Raw genomic sequence first — 13,114 nt, forward strand, 5'->3', positions numbered from 1 at the left:
GATCCTCTGGCATTGAGCTATTCTCTTGAACTGACTGCTTGACTCTCTTCTCCCTCCCTACCCCTCTCCCTTGGTCCTATAAAATGCCTCCCCACCCTATCTATCTACCGAACCCTAACCCTAAATCCTTGTCTTGATTACCGATCCCTCTGCCTTTGTCTCTCTTGCAGTAATGCGACCGCTTAGCATGTCGGTCAGTTTTGACTCTTCAGGTAAAGCCCCTTCCCCTTGCCTGGTTGCACCCCCACTGCCTGGCTTTGGCCCATGTGTTTGTACCCCGTGTCTGTAGTGCTCTTGGATCTTGTTGCCCCCCCCCCCCCCCCCCCCCTCCCAAAAGATTTCTTGTGTACTGCTGCTGTGATCTTGAGCGGAGGTGTTGTCGTCATGGTAACGCCTCACCCACTGTGGCATGGAACCAGACACCTCATGAGTGGAGAGAAGAGGAGAGAAGTGGCCAGAATCACTAAATGTTTCATGAACACATTAACCCTCTAAACAATTCTATTGGGATTTTACAACACTAATGGCTTGGGTGTTACGATTGCAAAATATCAATACCAGTCATGTGAATACCAAAAATACTTCTCTGTGTCCATTTAAAAGGACTTTTAAAGCAATTATCCATCCTCTTGATAGTTTACCAATAGGCTTGATGCAGAACATTTGACAGTCTGCTGTGGAGAAGAGAGGAGGGGAAACGGACTGAGTGAAAGGACGCCATTCTTTAGGTTATCCAGTCCGAAGCAGTCATGCTCATCCTAGAGCGATGGCGTCATTTATCATGTTGGATTGTATTTGTTTCACAAACAAGCACAGTTCCACTGGGATTAACTGATGCGTCGTTTGGTGAACGACGGTCTGCGAATGACACGACTAATCCACGTGCTCCCCTTCAGTCATGGTAATCCCTGGGCCTCAGAGACATGCTGTATGACATAATGTGATGTTGCTGTATATATCCCTTACCGTCACATCTACACGAGCAGAGGGCAGGACTTTGTCCCCATTCTTGAGGTCAATAAGTGATGACCTCCGTTGCTCCGACTCTTACTTCTCTCCACATCCTCTCCTCGCTCTCTGGTGTCTGAAGCTCCTCTCACTATGCTTACCCCCACACCCCACACCCCTCACCCCTGCCGCTTTTGATGTGGCTGATTTGTGGTTGTGTGTTTATGTCTTCCGTGACGTGCCCAAAAGTTCACAACTGCCCTGAACAATGCATTTTCATCGGACACACCGACCCCAGTGGATCCTGTTTTAACGGGTCTCCCTCAGTTTGGGAGTGCAGCTGATTTGATGTCTCCATGATTCTGATGTTTGGGTTCACCTCACTGAGTGGCACTTTTAAGAGAGCTCAGATAGAGTGAGTGAGTGAGTGAGCAGACTTATGTGTTTTGGTGACTGTTGGATCATATTGAAGGATGTGTCCCTTTTGTAGGAGCAGGCAAAAGCATCAGCACTCCGCAAGATTTGTACCGAAGCTCAGGTAAAGTATCCTAAAACCACTGCCTTTGCAGAGCCATCCCTAACCACAGAGGTGTGTGTGTCTGCAACTAAACCTAAAGTGTGTGTGTGTGTGTGTGTGTGTGTGTCCTACATCTCAACCTAAAGTGTGTGTGTGTGTGTGTGTGTGTGTGTGTGTGTGTTCCAATAACAGTAACTGTTCTCAGTTTCCCTAACAGTATGTACCGAAGGCTTATCGTTAAGATCAGCATTTTTCAGTCTCTTAACCAGGATTAGTGTAGAATTAGAGCCGTTATGTAACACTAGCCGCTTGATGTTATCAATATTTAATAACCTCCCAGTTATTTTTACTTGTCTGCAACCTCGATGTCTCCTGTTTGGTCACCAGTGATGCAGAGGCTCTGGCTGTGGTTTGCATCAGCAGAAACAGAGTCTGAATGACGAATAGAGATAAGAAAAGAGATAAAAGAATGAAGATTAAATGCCCCCTTGTGTAGCTTATAGGCATACAGGGGGGAATTTGTTGGTTGGTGGATGTGATGTTCAACATGTAGGACCCCTTAAGGTGTTGTAAAGGTCCAGTTAGGCTTCCTATTGTCGTTCTGGCTGCTATGAAGTGACCGGTTTATATGGAGAACATTGGAGGCACTGCTGCTACTACTGCTGCCCTTCTGTCACATCTGTTTGCTGAACTTCTCTGTGCAAACAACTGTGTCCGTTTGTTATGGTTTAATCTAATATCGGCAGTTCTGGCATTGGTGTTTGTGTTACGCAAGTACGGAGTCGATCTAATAGAAATGTTATCATACCTCCGTAAATAATCTTCCGCGTGGCTCACTCATCCCAGAGAGTCCTGAGGTGGCATTTGTCCCTCCTGGAGTCCTGAGGGACCTGAAAAGTCTCTTGGATGTTGAACGCTTTACGTTTACTGTACTGGTTTTGAAAGGAGAACTATAAATCTGAGGATGCACCTTACAATAAGCCTAATGTCTGCTTTAATTTAGTTTTTTTGCTGCTCAAAGTTTTAGTTCGGATCTCGAGCCATATCTTCCTTGTGCTGGGGTTCTGATCACATGTCTTTTTTACAGGCGTGACCCTAGATGCCCCTAGGAAGATGGCCATCAGCACGCTGGCTCTGTCCAATGGTAGCCAGTCAGCCTACAGCCCGGCGAATGGACTGGGTGGGTCCCAGCAGTTATCTCAGAGGAAGAGGTTGTTGAAGGCCCCTACGCTAGCCGAACTGGACAGCTCCGACTCTGATGTGAGTGTGTGTGTGTGTGTGTGTGTGTGTGTGTGTGTGTGTGTGTAAGGGGGTTTGTCTCTTTGCCGGTATTGAATACTGTTAATGCATATGTGTTTTGTTGGATGTTTGTGTATCTATGTGGATATCTCTTGAATACAGTAGGAAAGAGTGTGTTTTGGAACTTCCATTGGATTCCGTGTCTGTCAAAACAAAATGTGTTGGAGATGCTTTATGAACATAGCAAAGCTGTATGATGGATGTAGACATACAGTTTACATTTATTTATTTAGATGCGTGTTGCAACATGGGTTATTTTGCTTGTTTGTGCGATGCATCTTGGGTAATCAGCCCTACATGTATATCCTCTAGGAGGAGCCCAGCCGCGCGTCAGCCAGCAGCTCCAGTGTGTCCGCCTCCATGATGGAAGACACATCACCTGAGTCTCACACTGGGAAGAAGAGTAAGAGTCTCTCTCTGTCTCTGTCTCTCTCTCTGTCTTTCTATGTGTCTCTCTCTGTCTGTCTTTCTCTCTCTGTCTCTCTCTCTCTCTGTCTCTCTCTCTCTCTCTCTCTGTCTATGTCTCTGTCTCTCTCTCTGTCTTTCTCTGTGTCTCCGTCTCTGTGTCTTTGTGTGTGTGTGTTCTTCTTAATGACCTACCTATGATGACCTACCTATGATCCCCCCCCCCCCCCCCACCCCGGCTAGACTGTCCTGTTCAGTCTCTACACATGTAGTCACTCTCGGCTGTGTCTCCTTCAGCTCCCCCCAGGTTCCTGCCCATCTCCTCGACCCCCCAGCCAGACAGACGACCTGCACCCACCCAGCGGAGACACTCCATCGAGAAAGAGACTCCCACCAGCGTTCGGCCATTTGTGCCCCCTTCTCGACACAGCTCCAAGTCCTTGGTAGGTAGTTCCTTTGCCAGTGCAAGCGTGGAGTCTGTCACTTCCAGCATACTCATGAGGGGAACCTGAGAGGAGGCTTCAGTATGTACTTGTTGCTATGGGTACTATGGAGGAGCTATATTGACTACCTAATCAGCAGGTTGGCCTCTGACCAGTGAAAGGCCTGTTTGTGTATTGTGTCTTAGAGTAAATCATCATGACCGATGAGACTCCAGGGACCATTTCATTGTAATTGTGGGACCTTAACTTGACCATTACCTCAGGCACACACACTGAAGGGCTTGATGCCAGAGTGAAGTTCTGAATGATGAATGAAGTGAGCGGCCAGTATTGATCTGGCCTGAAACTAGAGACTCAGGAGTTTTTTTCCCCACAAATGTATTAAACATCACACCTTACCTGCTGAGGTCATGAGCAGAGTGTTGAGTACATTCATCATGCCATAATGATGTGCTCTACGTTTTAATGCAGCTGTCCTCGGATGCTCCAAAGGTAATTGACATATTTGACATATTCCACCCCGTTCACTTCATGGTTGACTGAAAGGCCATCGACACCGTGGTTTGAATCTAACATTCTAGTTACGGTTTCTGTGGGATCTTCTGCTAATTTTCTCGTGAAAACCAACTACTCTTTCTGACTGTCTGGTGGAGGTTTAAGGTGCATCTGCATGAGAAATGGAGTGACTACATTAAGAATGATGTGTTCACACAAACCGTGAATGTGAAACAAAAAACGAAACACAATCTGTCACTGGGTGTTTGGCAGGCCACTCTAAAATCCCTCTCTAAAGGTTTTGAATGACGTTTTTGCTGTGAACTTTAAATTGTTAGCATTATTAGCATTAGAGACCGTGGAATGTCTAGTGATGCAGACACACAACAGGTAACAGAGCCTTTTGAATGCTGACCATAATGGAGGAGCGCTTCGCCTTAAATATCTTTTTATATAGTCAAATGACTGCAATCGTACTTCTATTTGGCTCCCTACACAAACAGAATTAGCATATTTTCCTCTTTTAGAATTGAAAGAGGGTTTTTTAGGGCAGACACTCCCACACGTCTTTGCCACGGAGATGGCCTGCTTAGGACCACACAAGCACACCTCCTAAACAGGTCCTCCACCGCCTGCCATGGACGTGTGGTTTCACAGCATGCGTCTGAACATGCACTCCTCTCACTGATGTCATTTTTGTTTGGTGGCCAGGGGGAGGAACCCGGCTGTTCCCGAGCGGTACGTTTGTCAGTCTGTGTGTGTGTTGGTGGAGGAGAAGGCCAGAGTCTCCTGCTTGCTGATCTCTGGTTCAGGCTACACTGCTCACTCAAAAACTAACATGGGGAAGCCATGGACCATAATTGCCAACAGAACTGATGATCCAATGTCATACTTTAGGGGTAGTGGGGGTAAGGGTCTGGGATTGACCGGATGGTCATGAGTTCATTCCCAGGCCGCTGCCACCAATAGGCCCCTGAGCAAGGCTTACCCCTGAGTTCCTCCAGGGGGACTTGGGGTCCTTGTAGTTAGTTCACTGTTAGTGGCTCTGGATAATGGAATGGAATATACACTCTGTATATTTATAGACATACTTGCTGTTTAACCACAGAATACATTGTTGGCCATTATGATGCTTGGAGCAGTGTATGTGTGGAAGTCTTCATGTACATATGTGTTTATATTGTTGTATGTTGCTTTGGGTAAAAGGGTATATGAATGTCATCATGCTCATCAACAGATATGCCTGAATTTCCATGTGTGTTTTTTTGTTGTTGTTGTCAACCCTTGCAAAATAACTGCAGTTTTAACAGACATTTTGTAGTCATATTCTGTACTATTGAGTATTACTTCAATTTAAATCAAAGCAGACTTCCAACTGTTATTACTGCAGTGGATTTTGTGAGATCACATGCATTCATGTCACCTGCATTAGTGAACATGCCTGCCTGCATACCCAAGCCCACTCCATTGAAGTGGCTTCACCTCAGGGTTGGTTGTTATTATGGTTTCACCTCAGGGTTGTCTGTAACCATGGTTTCACCTTAGGGTTGTCTGTTACTGCGGCTTCACCTCAGGGTCGTGTGTTACCATTGGTAACCAGAGATGCTTTGCTGGAGCCCTAACCCCTGGTAAACTCTTTGCTAAGCAAAGCCATTTTAAGTCTGAGCTAAGAGCATAACCAACTGTTAGCAAATGCAGCTATAAGAGTGCTATTGTGCTGTGGCTTAACTGGCCTATACAGCAGCTAATCTCTTCCAGGAGGACAAGTTAACGGCTGCATTTCATGTTTCTGCCTTCATCCCGTGCTCATCTTGTGAGGTGTCTGTTTATAAGGCATGGCCTGTGCCCCAAGGCTCTGTGGTTTGGTGGTGCCAAAAGGCAATGCAAACCGGGGAGCTTGCATGAAGGTCATGTTTTTGGGTGTGGTCTTGCCCTGTACTGGGTGCCTGTTGTCTGTTTGATGTAACCATAGTAACGTGTGCATAGCATGCACATTTGACATGGGTTTGTTGTGTGATGCCGAATTGTATTTGATGTGGGTGTGTATGCATTACAGGAGGAGTTCTGCTATCCTGTTGAGTGCCTGGCCTTGACTGTGGAAGAAGTCATGCATATCAGGCAGGTTCTGGTCAAGGCGGAGATGGAGAAGTTCCAGCAGTACAAAGACGTCTACACTGCTCTAAAGAAGGGAAAGGTGAGCTGGGCTGATGCGCAAAAAAACATTTTACACACAATTACAATGCACACACGATACACACATACTAAAAACATATAACTGCCTGTTATGAGCGGTTACAGCCAAAGCACTGAATACGATTAAGAGCACAAGCCCTACTAGCCCCCAAGCCTATTTTGTAGCCTGTAGCTAGTTACCATCTCATTATTTTTGTGACTTTTCTTGCAAGAGATTGGCGTGGAGATTGGCGAACGAGTGGCGATTATGGAAGTGCAAACGTAAACAAACTTGGCATAGTGCTAGGGAGTTCGTCTGATGCAGGTTGTTTGTCCAATCAAACGTAAACAAACTTGGCCTAGTGCTAGGGAGTTCCTCTGATGCAGGTTGTTTGTCCAATCAAACGTAAAGAAACTTGGCATAGTGCTAGGGAGTTCCTCTGATGCAGGTTGTTTGTCCAATCCCACCCACTGCAGCTCTGCTTCTCCTGTCGCACCAAGAAGTTCTCCTTCTTCACCTGGTCCTACAACTGTCAGTTCTGCAAGAGGTGAGTGGAGCCATCCCCAGCCTCCATCTTGCTTTCCCCTCTCCACCTACATCACCTCCTAGTATCCAGTACAGATAAAGTCAGATACACTTGACCAAGGAGTCACATGACCAGTATGACTAATTGTGTCTATTTGTGTTCTTCTTCTGCCTCACCTTAAAGACCTGTGTGCTCTCAGTGTTGTAAGAAGGTAAGTCCATTTCTCAACCGCCACTGCCACTTTAAAAACCTATAAAAAAAAAGTCTTGGTGATTATGCTAATCCAAATACACCCTATTGATCTTTGTGCTGTGTTCTTTATTTTACGTTGACTAAATCCATGATTCTTGTTTTAGATGAGGCTTCCATCTAAGCCCTACGCCAGCCTGCCCATCTACTCGCTGGACTCCCCCGCCCTACCCAAGGATGAGGCAGTAGCAGCAGCCCCGTCCCCGTCCCCAGCCAAGCCAGAGAAGCCCTCGCCCAGCCACCGCCGTCACAGCTTTCACCGCAGGTACCCTCCACACGCTGCCCCTTACTGGTGGTTTAGTGTACTTCATTAGGTTCCTGACTGGTGGGTTAGTGTAGGCCACCTGCTCTGTAGAGCTGGCTCAAGGCACTTCATTAGGTTCCTGACTGGTGGGTTAGTGTAGGCCACATGCTCTGTAGAGCTGACTCAAGGCACTTCATTAGGTTCCTGACTAGTGGTTTAGTGTAAGCCACATGCTCTGTAGAGCTGGCTCAAGGCACTTCATTAGGTTGGGATGATTTCAGAGATTAGATGGCTATTCCCCCACTTCACTTCAGTGGCCCACAGCAGTGACTTGTCTCGCCTTCTTAATTTGTCCACAGTGGAAATAATGTGGTCCCCTCTCTTTTCTCATCTGGCTGTGTAGGTCATCAAAGCGTGGGGAACACTCGTCTTCCAAAGATGAGGTGGAGCTGCCCAAGGAGCTGACCGAGGACTGGAGCACCATGGATGTGTGCATCGACTGCAAGAAGTTCATCCATGACATCATTTCCTCCAGCAAGCGCAGCCTGAACCTGGCCACCAAGCGTAACCGCCTCAAGAGGAAGACGCAGTCCTTCTACATGGCCTCCCCCAAGGGGGCAGACTTCCACCCCACAGAGAGGACTATCAAAGAGGTCTGAGGGAGAGAACTCCTCCCCAGCTTCACCTGGCCACACACACACACACACACACACACACACACACACACACACACATTGATGGCCATTTTAGACGGACACAGTATATATATCGGGGCTGTTCTCTCCTTGATCGATTAGTCTGGTCTCTCTGCTCTCCTGCTTATTGTCTCCCATGGCGACGCTCCCGTGCGAGTTCCTGTTGGTATAAAATGGTGGTGGGCTGTGTCTGAGGAGGGGACAGAGGTGTGCTCAAGTCGAGAAGGCCTTCAGTGGACTGCCTATGGAACAAGGACCCGGAATGTTCCGACCATATTGAGAGAGAATGGCCGCATCTTTTACTTCTGTAAATACTTCCATTACCCCAACCCACCCCCTGCCTACCCCTTGACCCTTCCGTCTCTCTAATCTCCCTCGTCAGATCAAAGTGCCAGGGCTGCCCCAATGAACCAGCCTGTATTTTAATGAGATGTCCTACCTTGAGCATGGGTCCTCAGCACCTCTCTGTCTCCTCCCCCCTTTGTCTCAGGTAACTTTTGGTTTGGTCAGAAGCCAAAGTCATGGACTCTAGTAGCTCTACCCAAATGTCCCCGACGCCACCCCATGCCAGCAAACCCCACATGCAGGACGTCCATATGCCTCCACTGAATGGGAGGACTGTGAGAGAAGAACAGAACTTCAGGAGCCTTTTCTAGAGAAATTGGATCACAGATGTTCAGATGGAAGATGTTTAAGGCTGAGGAGTGTTTAACTGCACTAGGCCTGAGAATGTATATTTTTCTAATGGGACCATTTTGATGGTAACTTTACTAGTGTGTGTGTGTGTGTTTGTGTATATATATACATATATATATACTAGTCAGGACCTTAACTGTACATAATCATCTGCTTCCTTTTTCAGAGAGGAAGTGGTGCATGTAGATTTATTAGTCAGGTGGGACAGGTACTGTCTCTCCACGCACCCCTCTTCTACCCAATTAGGGTGAAGTTTGACCAAATATTAATTAAGAATTCCCCCTCATTTGATTGTCATGATTGCTGCTTGATTTATTATGTTATTTCAGAAAACTACGTATATATGTTGATCTCAGATTTGACTGGCTGAATTGAAATGTCATCCAGATTTCTATGTGTATATTATATATAGTCTTTTTTTTTTTTAGATTTTGATTGAAGATGGAGACCGTGAGATAATTTTGTCTTTTTCTTTTTAAAGACAGGTTTGCTGTCACACTTATAGCACGCAACTGTTTCTTAAAGGTTGCCTGGTGCCAAATGTTCTGTTCACATACTGAAAAGTATTTGTTTTGGGCCTGTTTTGTAAATAGTTAAAACACTTTCTTAAGTTATACAAGTGGACTTTTTTTTTTAGGGTTCATCTGTCTGTAAGGTCACTTATGTCCAGATCACTCCTCAAAAATGATCTGTACTTCTAACATTTAAATATGGATTATAGTAATAATGAGTATATTATCTTAATATTATTATTTGTATCAATATGTTCATTGAAGTAATTGATGCTGTCTTTCATTTTTAAGTAATGCACTATTTTTGCCAGAATATTAATCATACAGCATTTTTACATGAGAGCAAAACATAAAGTTAAATTTTAAACGTAAAGTCATCCGGTATTCCTTGTTGTTTTATATTTTGAGGTCAAACTCAATAGTGCCATGAGATATAGATTCAAACGCCTCTTTCCTCTCACAGGCTCAGTCTGCTGTCTGCAAAAAGTCAACTTTTGGTTTTAATGGGTCCAAACGAATCGTAAAAATACTGCCTGTAATTTGTTAGTGGACAGGAGGCTTTGTGTGGTCCCTCATGGTTTGAAAAATGAGAATGAGGTTTAAAATGTTTGTAAATCCACATTGACTACCTGTAATGAATCAATAATTAATGTGCATGATAATAATGTGGCTGTTATGTTTTTTTTTCTCTATCTATTTTTTAATTGGAAAAATAAAATAAAACATTGAGAGTAGTGTTGAAATTTGAAACCCTGTGGTTTGTTTTTCTTCTGCGGTAAGATGGGTGTGTCTCCCGGCGGGTTTTATTTTCAGCGTAGGTGGTAACTTGGAGGTGAAGAATGCAGCTGTAATGTTATGGAATCTGAATCTGTGTCCACTGAATGTGGTCACAAAGGGTCCTGGGCTGCCTACCGATTATACCAGGGTATGGACAGGTCTGGAACGGAGGGGTTGGATTGTTTCATTATGGACACATGGGGCAAAAAATGGTTTACAGTTGATGTCCATTACTGCCAATATATAACACAAATCAGCATTCATGCAGGCTCCTAAAAATGTAGGAAGCAGTATAATAAAATGCTGATATAGGAACTGAAATAACTTGACATGGCATTTTATTTGGGCATCATGCTGTTCTTTTTCCTCTTGTCCTTATGGTTGTCTGACCCTCAAATGTGTATCTCTGCAGAAAACCTTTGCAGGGTAAAGTGTGACACCCAGTGTCCAAGATGAGTTACTGCAGTGCTTGTTCTCTTTGCGTTCCTGGCTCTGACAAGCACACTCTTAGTTCTCAGAAATGGGTCATTTGATAGAGGTTTGTAACTAATCTGATACATTTGGAGTCATAACAGTCCTTCAACGTACTATAGGTGAAATTCCTGATAGTGTCTCCAAATAAGTTTTTATTCAATGCTGTACCTATTGTGTATATACAATGTATAACTCATTGGGACATTTGGATGGGTATTACATACTACCCACTCTTAGCATTGTTTAGAAGTTACCTTTCACCTTAAAGGCACAGTGTGAGATTCTGGCTAAATGTTGTTTATATTTGAGCTCAATAATCTATTAAATGACACCCCTCCCTGTTGTGTTCCTGAAGCAACATGTTGATTGGCTGGACTAGGACGGCTTGGTGCAAGCCACTTAATTTCCTGTTTACAGAGCCAGGACTGTATCAGCGCCCATGGAATGGCCAGCTAGTGGGCTGAGCAATTCACTGAACTGGGAAAAAAAAGTGTCTTGGTTATAATCATGGACGGCACCTTAGAACCTTGGGAGTCGACCGTGTTACTCTTGTGTGGTTTAATTGTGCCCAGTAGAGGGCAGGATGGAGCTGTGAATGACACGCTCAGCTCTTCTCTATAATTAAATAGTGTTGGTCCTCCGGGGCTCTGACCTAGCCCACCTGTTTGTGCCATCTGCTTAAGCTCATCCCGTCAGCATCCCCGGGCCAACACCTCATTATGGAGTCTGACACTCGCTGCTCTCTCCCCAGCACTTGCTTTAGTCTCCTTGATGGGACATTTGCTTTAGTGGTAGCGACAATGGACATTAGATTCACACGTTCCCTGGATAAATACAAAAATCATGTAAGAATCAAGTATCATGAATTTGTAGTGGACAAATACTAGTTTGAATATGAAGGATATATATATAGTACCGGTATCTGTTGTCTGTAGAGCTACATTTCAGCATTTAGACTTGTTTGAAATATGTTCAATAATGCACATGGCAACGCATGTCGGAATGAGTAATGAATAGGTGCTAGAGTTGGAGTTACCTGGCAAACTGAATGTATCGATCCACTTCACTGAATTTCACCACCTGTCGGGGCTAATACGGGTGGTAAATCCATCTGTGTGAGTGTGTGTGGGGTAGTTTGGCGTGTAAAAATAACTGCAATGAGTCAAACATAATGCTGGTATCAAATTCAGGTAGTTCTTCCATTAAGTCTTGGTAGTAATATGAGAGGTGTTATGGAAGGTAAACATGATTACAGCGTCGAAGCCAGCTGGACGGGGAACTGAGAGGGAGCTGACGCCACAGCATGCAGGCCTGATACTCAGGTTCAGCTCCCCTGGGAACAGCAAGATACAATAAAGCTGCTTTTCACCCATCATGGCAGAGATCTGAAGCAGCCAGCCTGCACTGCCTTTTTTGTGCGTAAGTGTGGGGGAGAGAAGGTGAGTGTGTGTGTGAGTGTGTGTGTGTGTGTGTGTGTGTGTGTGTGTGTGTGAGTGTGTGTGTGTGTGTGTGTGTGTGTGTGTGTGAGTGTGTGAGTGTGTGTGTGTGTGTGTGTGTGAGTGTGAGTGTGAGTGTGTGTGTGTGTGTGTTTGTGTGTGTGTGAGTGTGTGTGTACCCCCCATCTGTTCTAGCTGTGGGCCACGTGAACGTGACACTTGATGCTCGGGCACCTCTTCTGTGTGGCTCTAAGGTCACGTTTGATGTCAGCGAGTGCCAGGGAACACGAGTCAGGCCACTCACACAGACACACTCAGCCCCTACTGTCAGAGGGCAGGCTGCTGTGAGACATGGCATGGCACTAATGGGGTCACTTTGAAATGGCCCCTCAGAACCTGTGTCATTTAATGTCCTCTCCGTTTTTATATCTGTTCCTCTCCTTCTCTCCGTAAGCATCATTAAACAATCACCCCTGATTTCATCTTTTTGTATTGCTTTGATTTCAGACATTTTGTATATCAGATCATTACAAAACACAGTCTCAGAAAAGAAGAAACTAAATATAAATTCACTCACAGTCTACAATCAGATGTTAAACCTCAGCAGAATTTGCGTTTGCCAATGGACAGTAAAACTGTATACATAATAGTAGTTTTGCGGCGGGCAAACGTGAGTATGTATAGTGTCTTATACATCTGGCTCCATAAGACTAGTGGAAAACAGGCCCGTCTTACTCATGTGATTCACGGTTCCCATGGCTACAGTTGTCAAGGGCTATCTGGGGCCGCAGGGTGAAATGTGCTTCAGCTCAGAGGGGAATCAGCTGGGTAGGACACTGGCGTCGGCGGTGAAACTAGAGACAGTTTTCCTCCTCTCTTCTCTGGTTGTGTGTTAATGGTAGTAAGGCCCTCACAAGTGACCTGACCATCTGAAAAAAACACTCAGAAATTAAACCTTTGTGTTGAGTATCTGTCTAAAAGACTGCTTTTAAGAGTGGGTCAGATGTCTTCATCTTGCTCTCCTTTTCTTTTTCATTTCTTTTTGCCTTCTCTCTCGTTTCCTCGCCCTTAACTGCCTCTCTATTGTCGTTTCTTTCTTCATAGGATTTCACCTTTATTGCTATAGAGGAGTCATTTTGAGGAAACGTGTCATAACCGTTATGGGCAGAGTCTTCATCACAAATGCAATAACAGCTTTTGCTCAAGAGCAGCTTTCTGCATCAGC

General features: G+C 45.1%; 1 protein-coding gene across 1 annotated transcript in view; it reads left to right on the forward strand.

The window, feature by feature from the left end:
- spire1a (spire-type actin nucleation factor 1a) overlaps positions 1-7,958 on the forward strand; it is a gene marked incomplete at both ends in the record, with an annotated part of 39,322 nt that extends 31,364 nt beyond the window's left edge. The window contains 12 exons of the mRNA XM_080858963.1: positions 171-212; positions 1,439-1,486; positions 2,553-2,725; positions 3,077-3,167; positions 3,467-3,612; positions 4,084-4,104; positions 4,819-4,845; positions 6,164-6,301; positions 6,757-6,827; positions 6,990-7,017; positions 7,163-7,320; positions 7,703-7,958. Of these exons, the coding sequence (XP_080715089.1) occupies positions 171-212; positions 1,439-1,486; positions 2,553-2,725; positions 3,077-3,167; positions 3,467-3,612; positions 4,084-4,104; positions 4,819-4,845; positions 6,164-6,301; positions 6,757-6,827; positions 6,990-7,017; positions 7,163-7,320; positions 7,703-7,958 (1,199 nt within the window). The remainder of the gene's footprint in view (positions 1-170; positions 213-1,438; positions 1,487-2,552; positions 2,726-3,076; positions 3,168-3,466; positions 3,613-4,083; positions 4,105-4,818; positions 4,846-6,163; positions 6,302-6,756; positions 6,828-6,989; positions 7,018-7,162; positions 7,321-7,702) is intronic.
- Between the last annotated feature and the right edge of the window lie 5,156 nt (positions 7,959-13,114).

This window comes from Sprattus sprattus (assembly GCF_963457725.1).
Source record: "Sprattus sprattus genome assembly, chromosome: 20".
In the NCBI taxonomy this organism is placed as follows: Eukaryota; Metazoa; Chordata; class Actinopteri; order Clupeiformes; family Clupeidae; genus Sprattus; species Sprattus sprattus.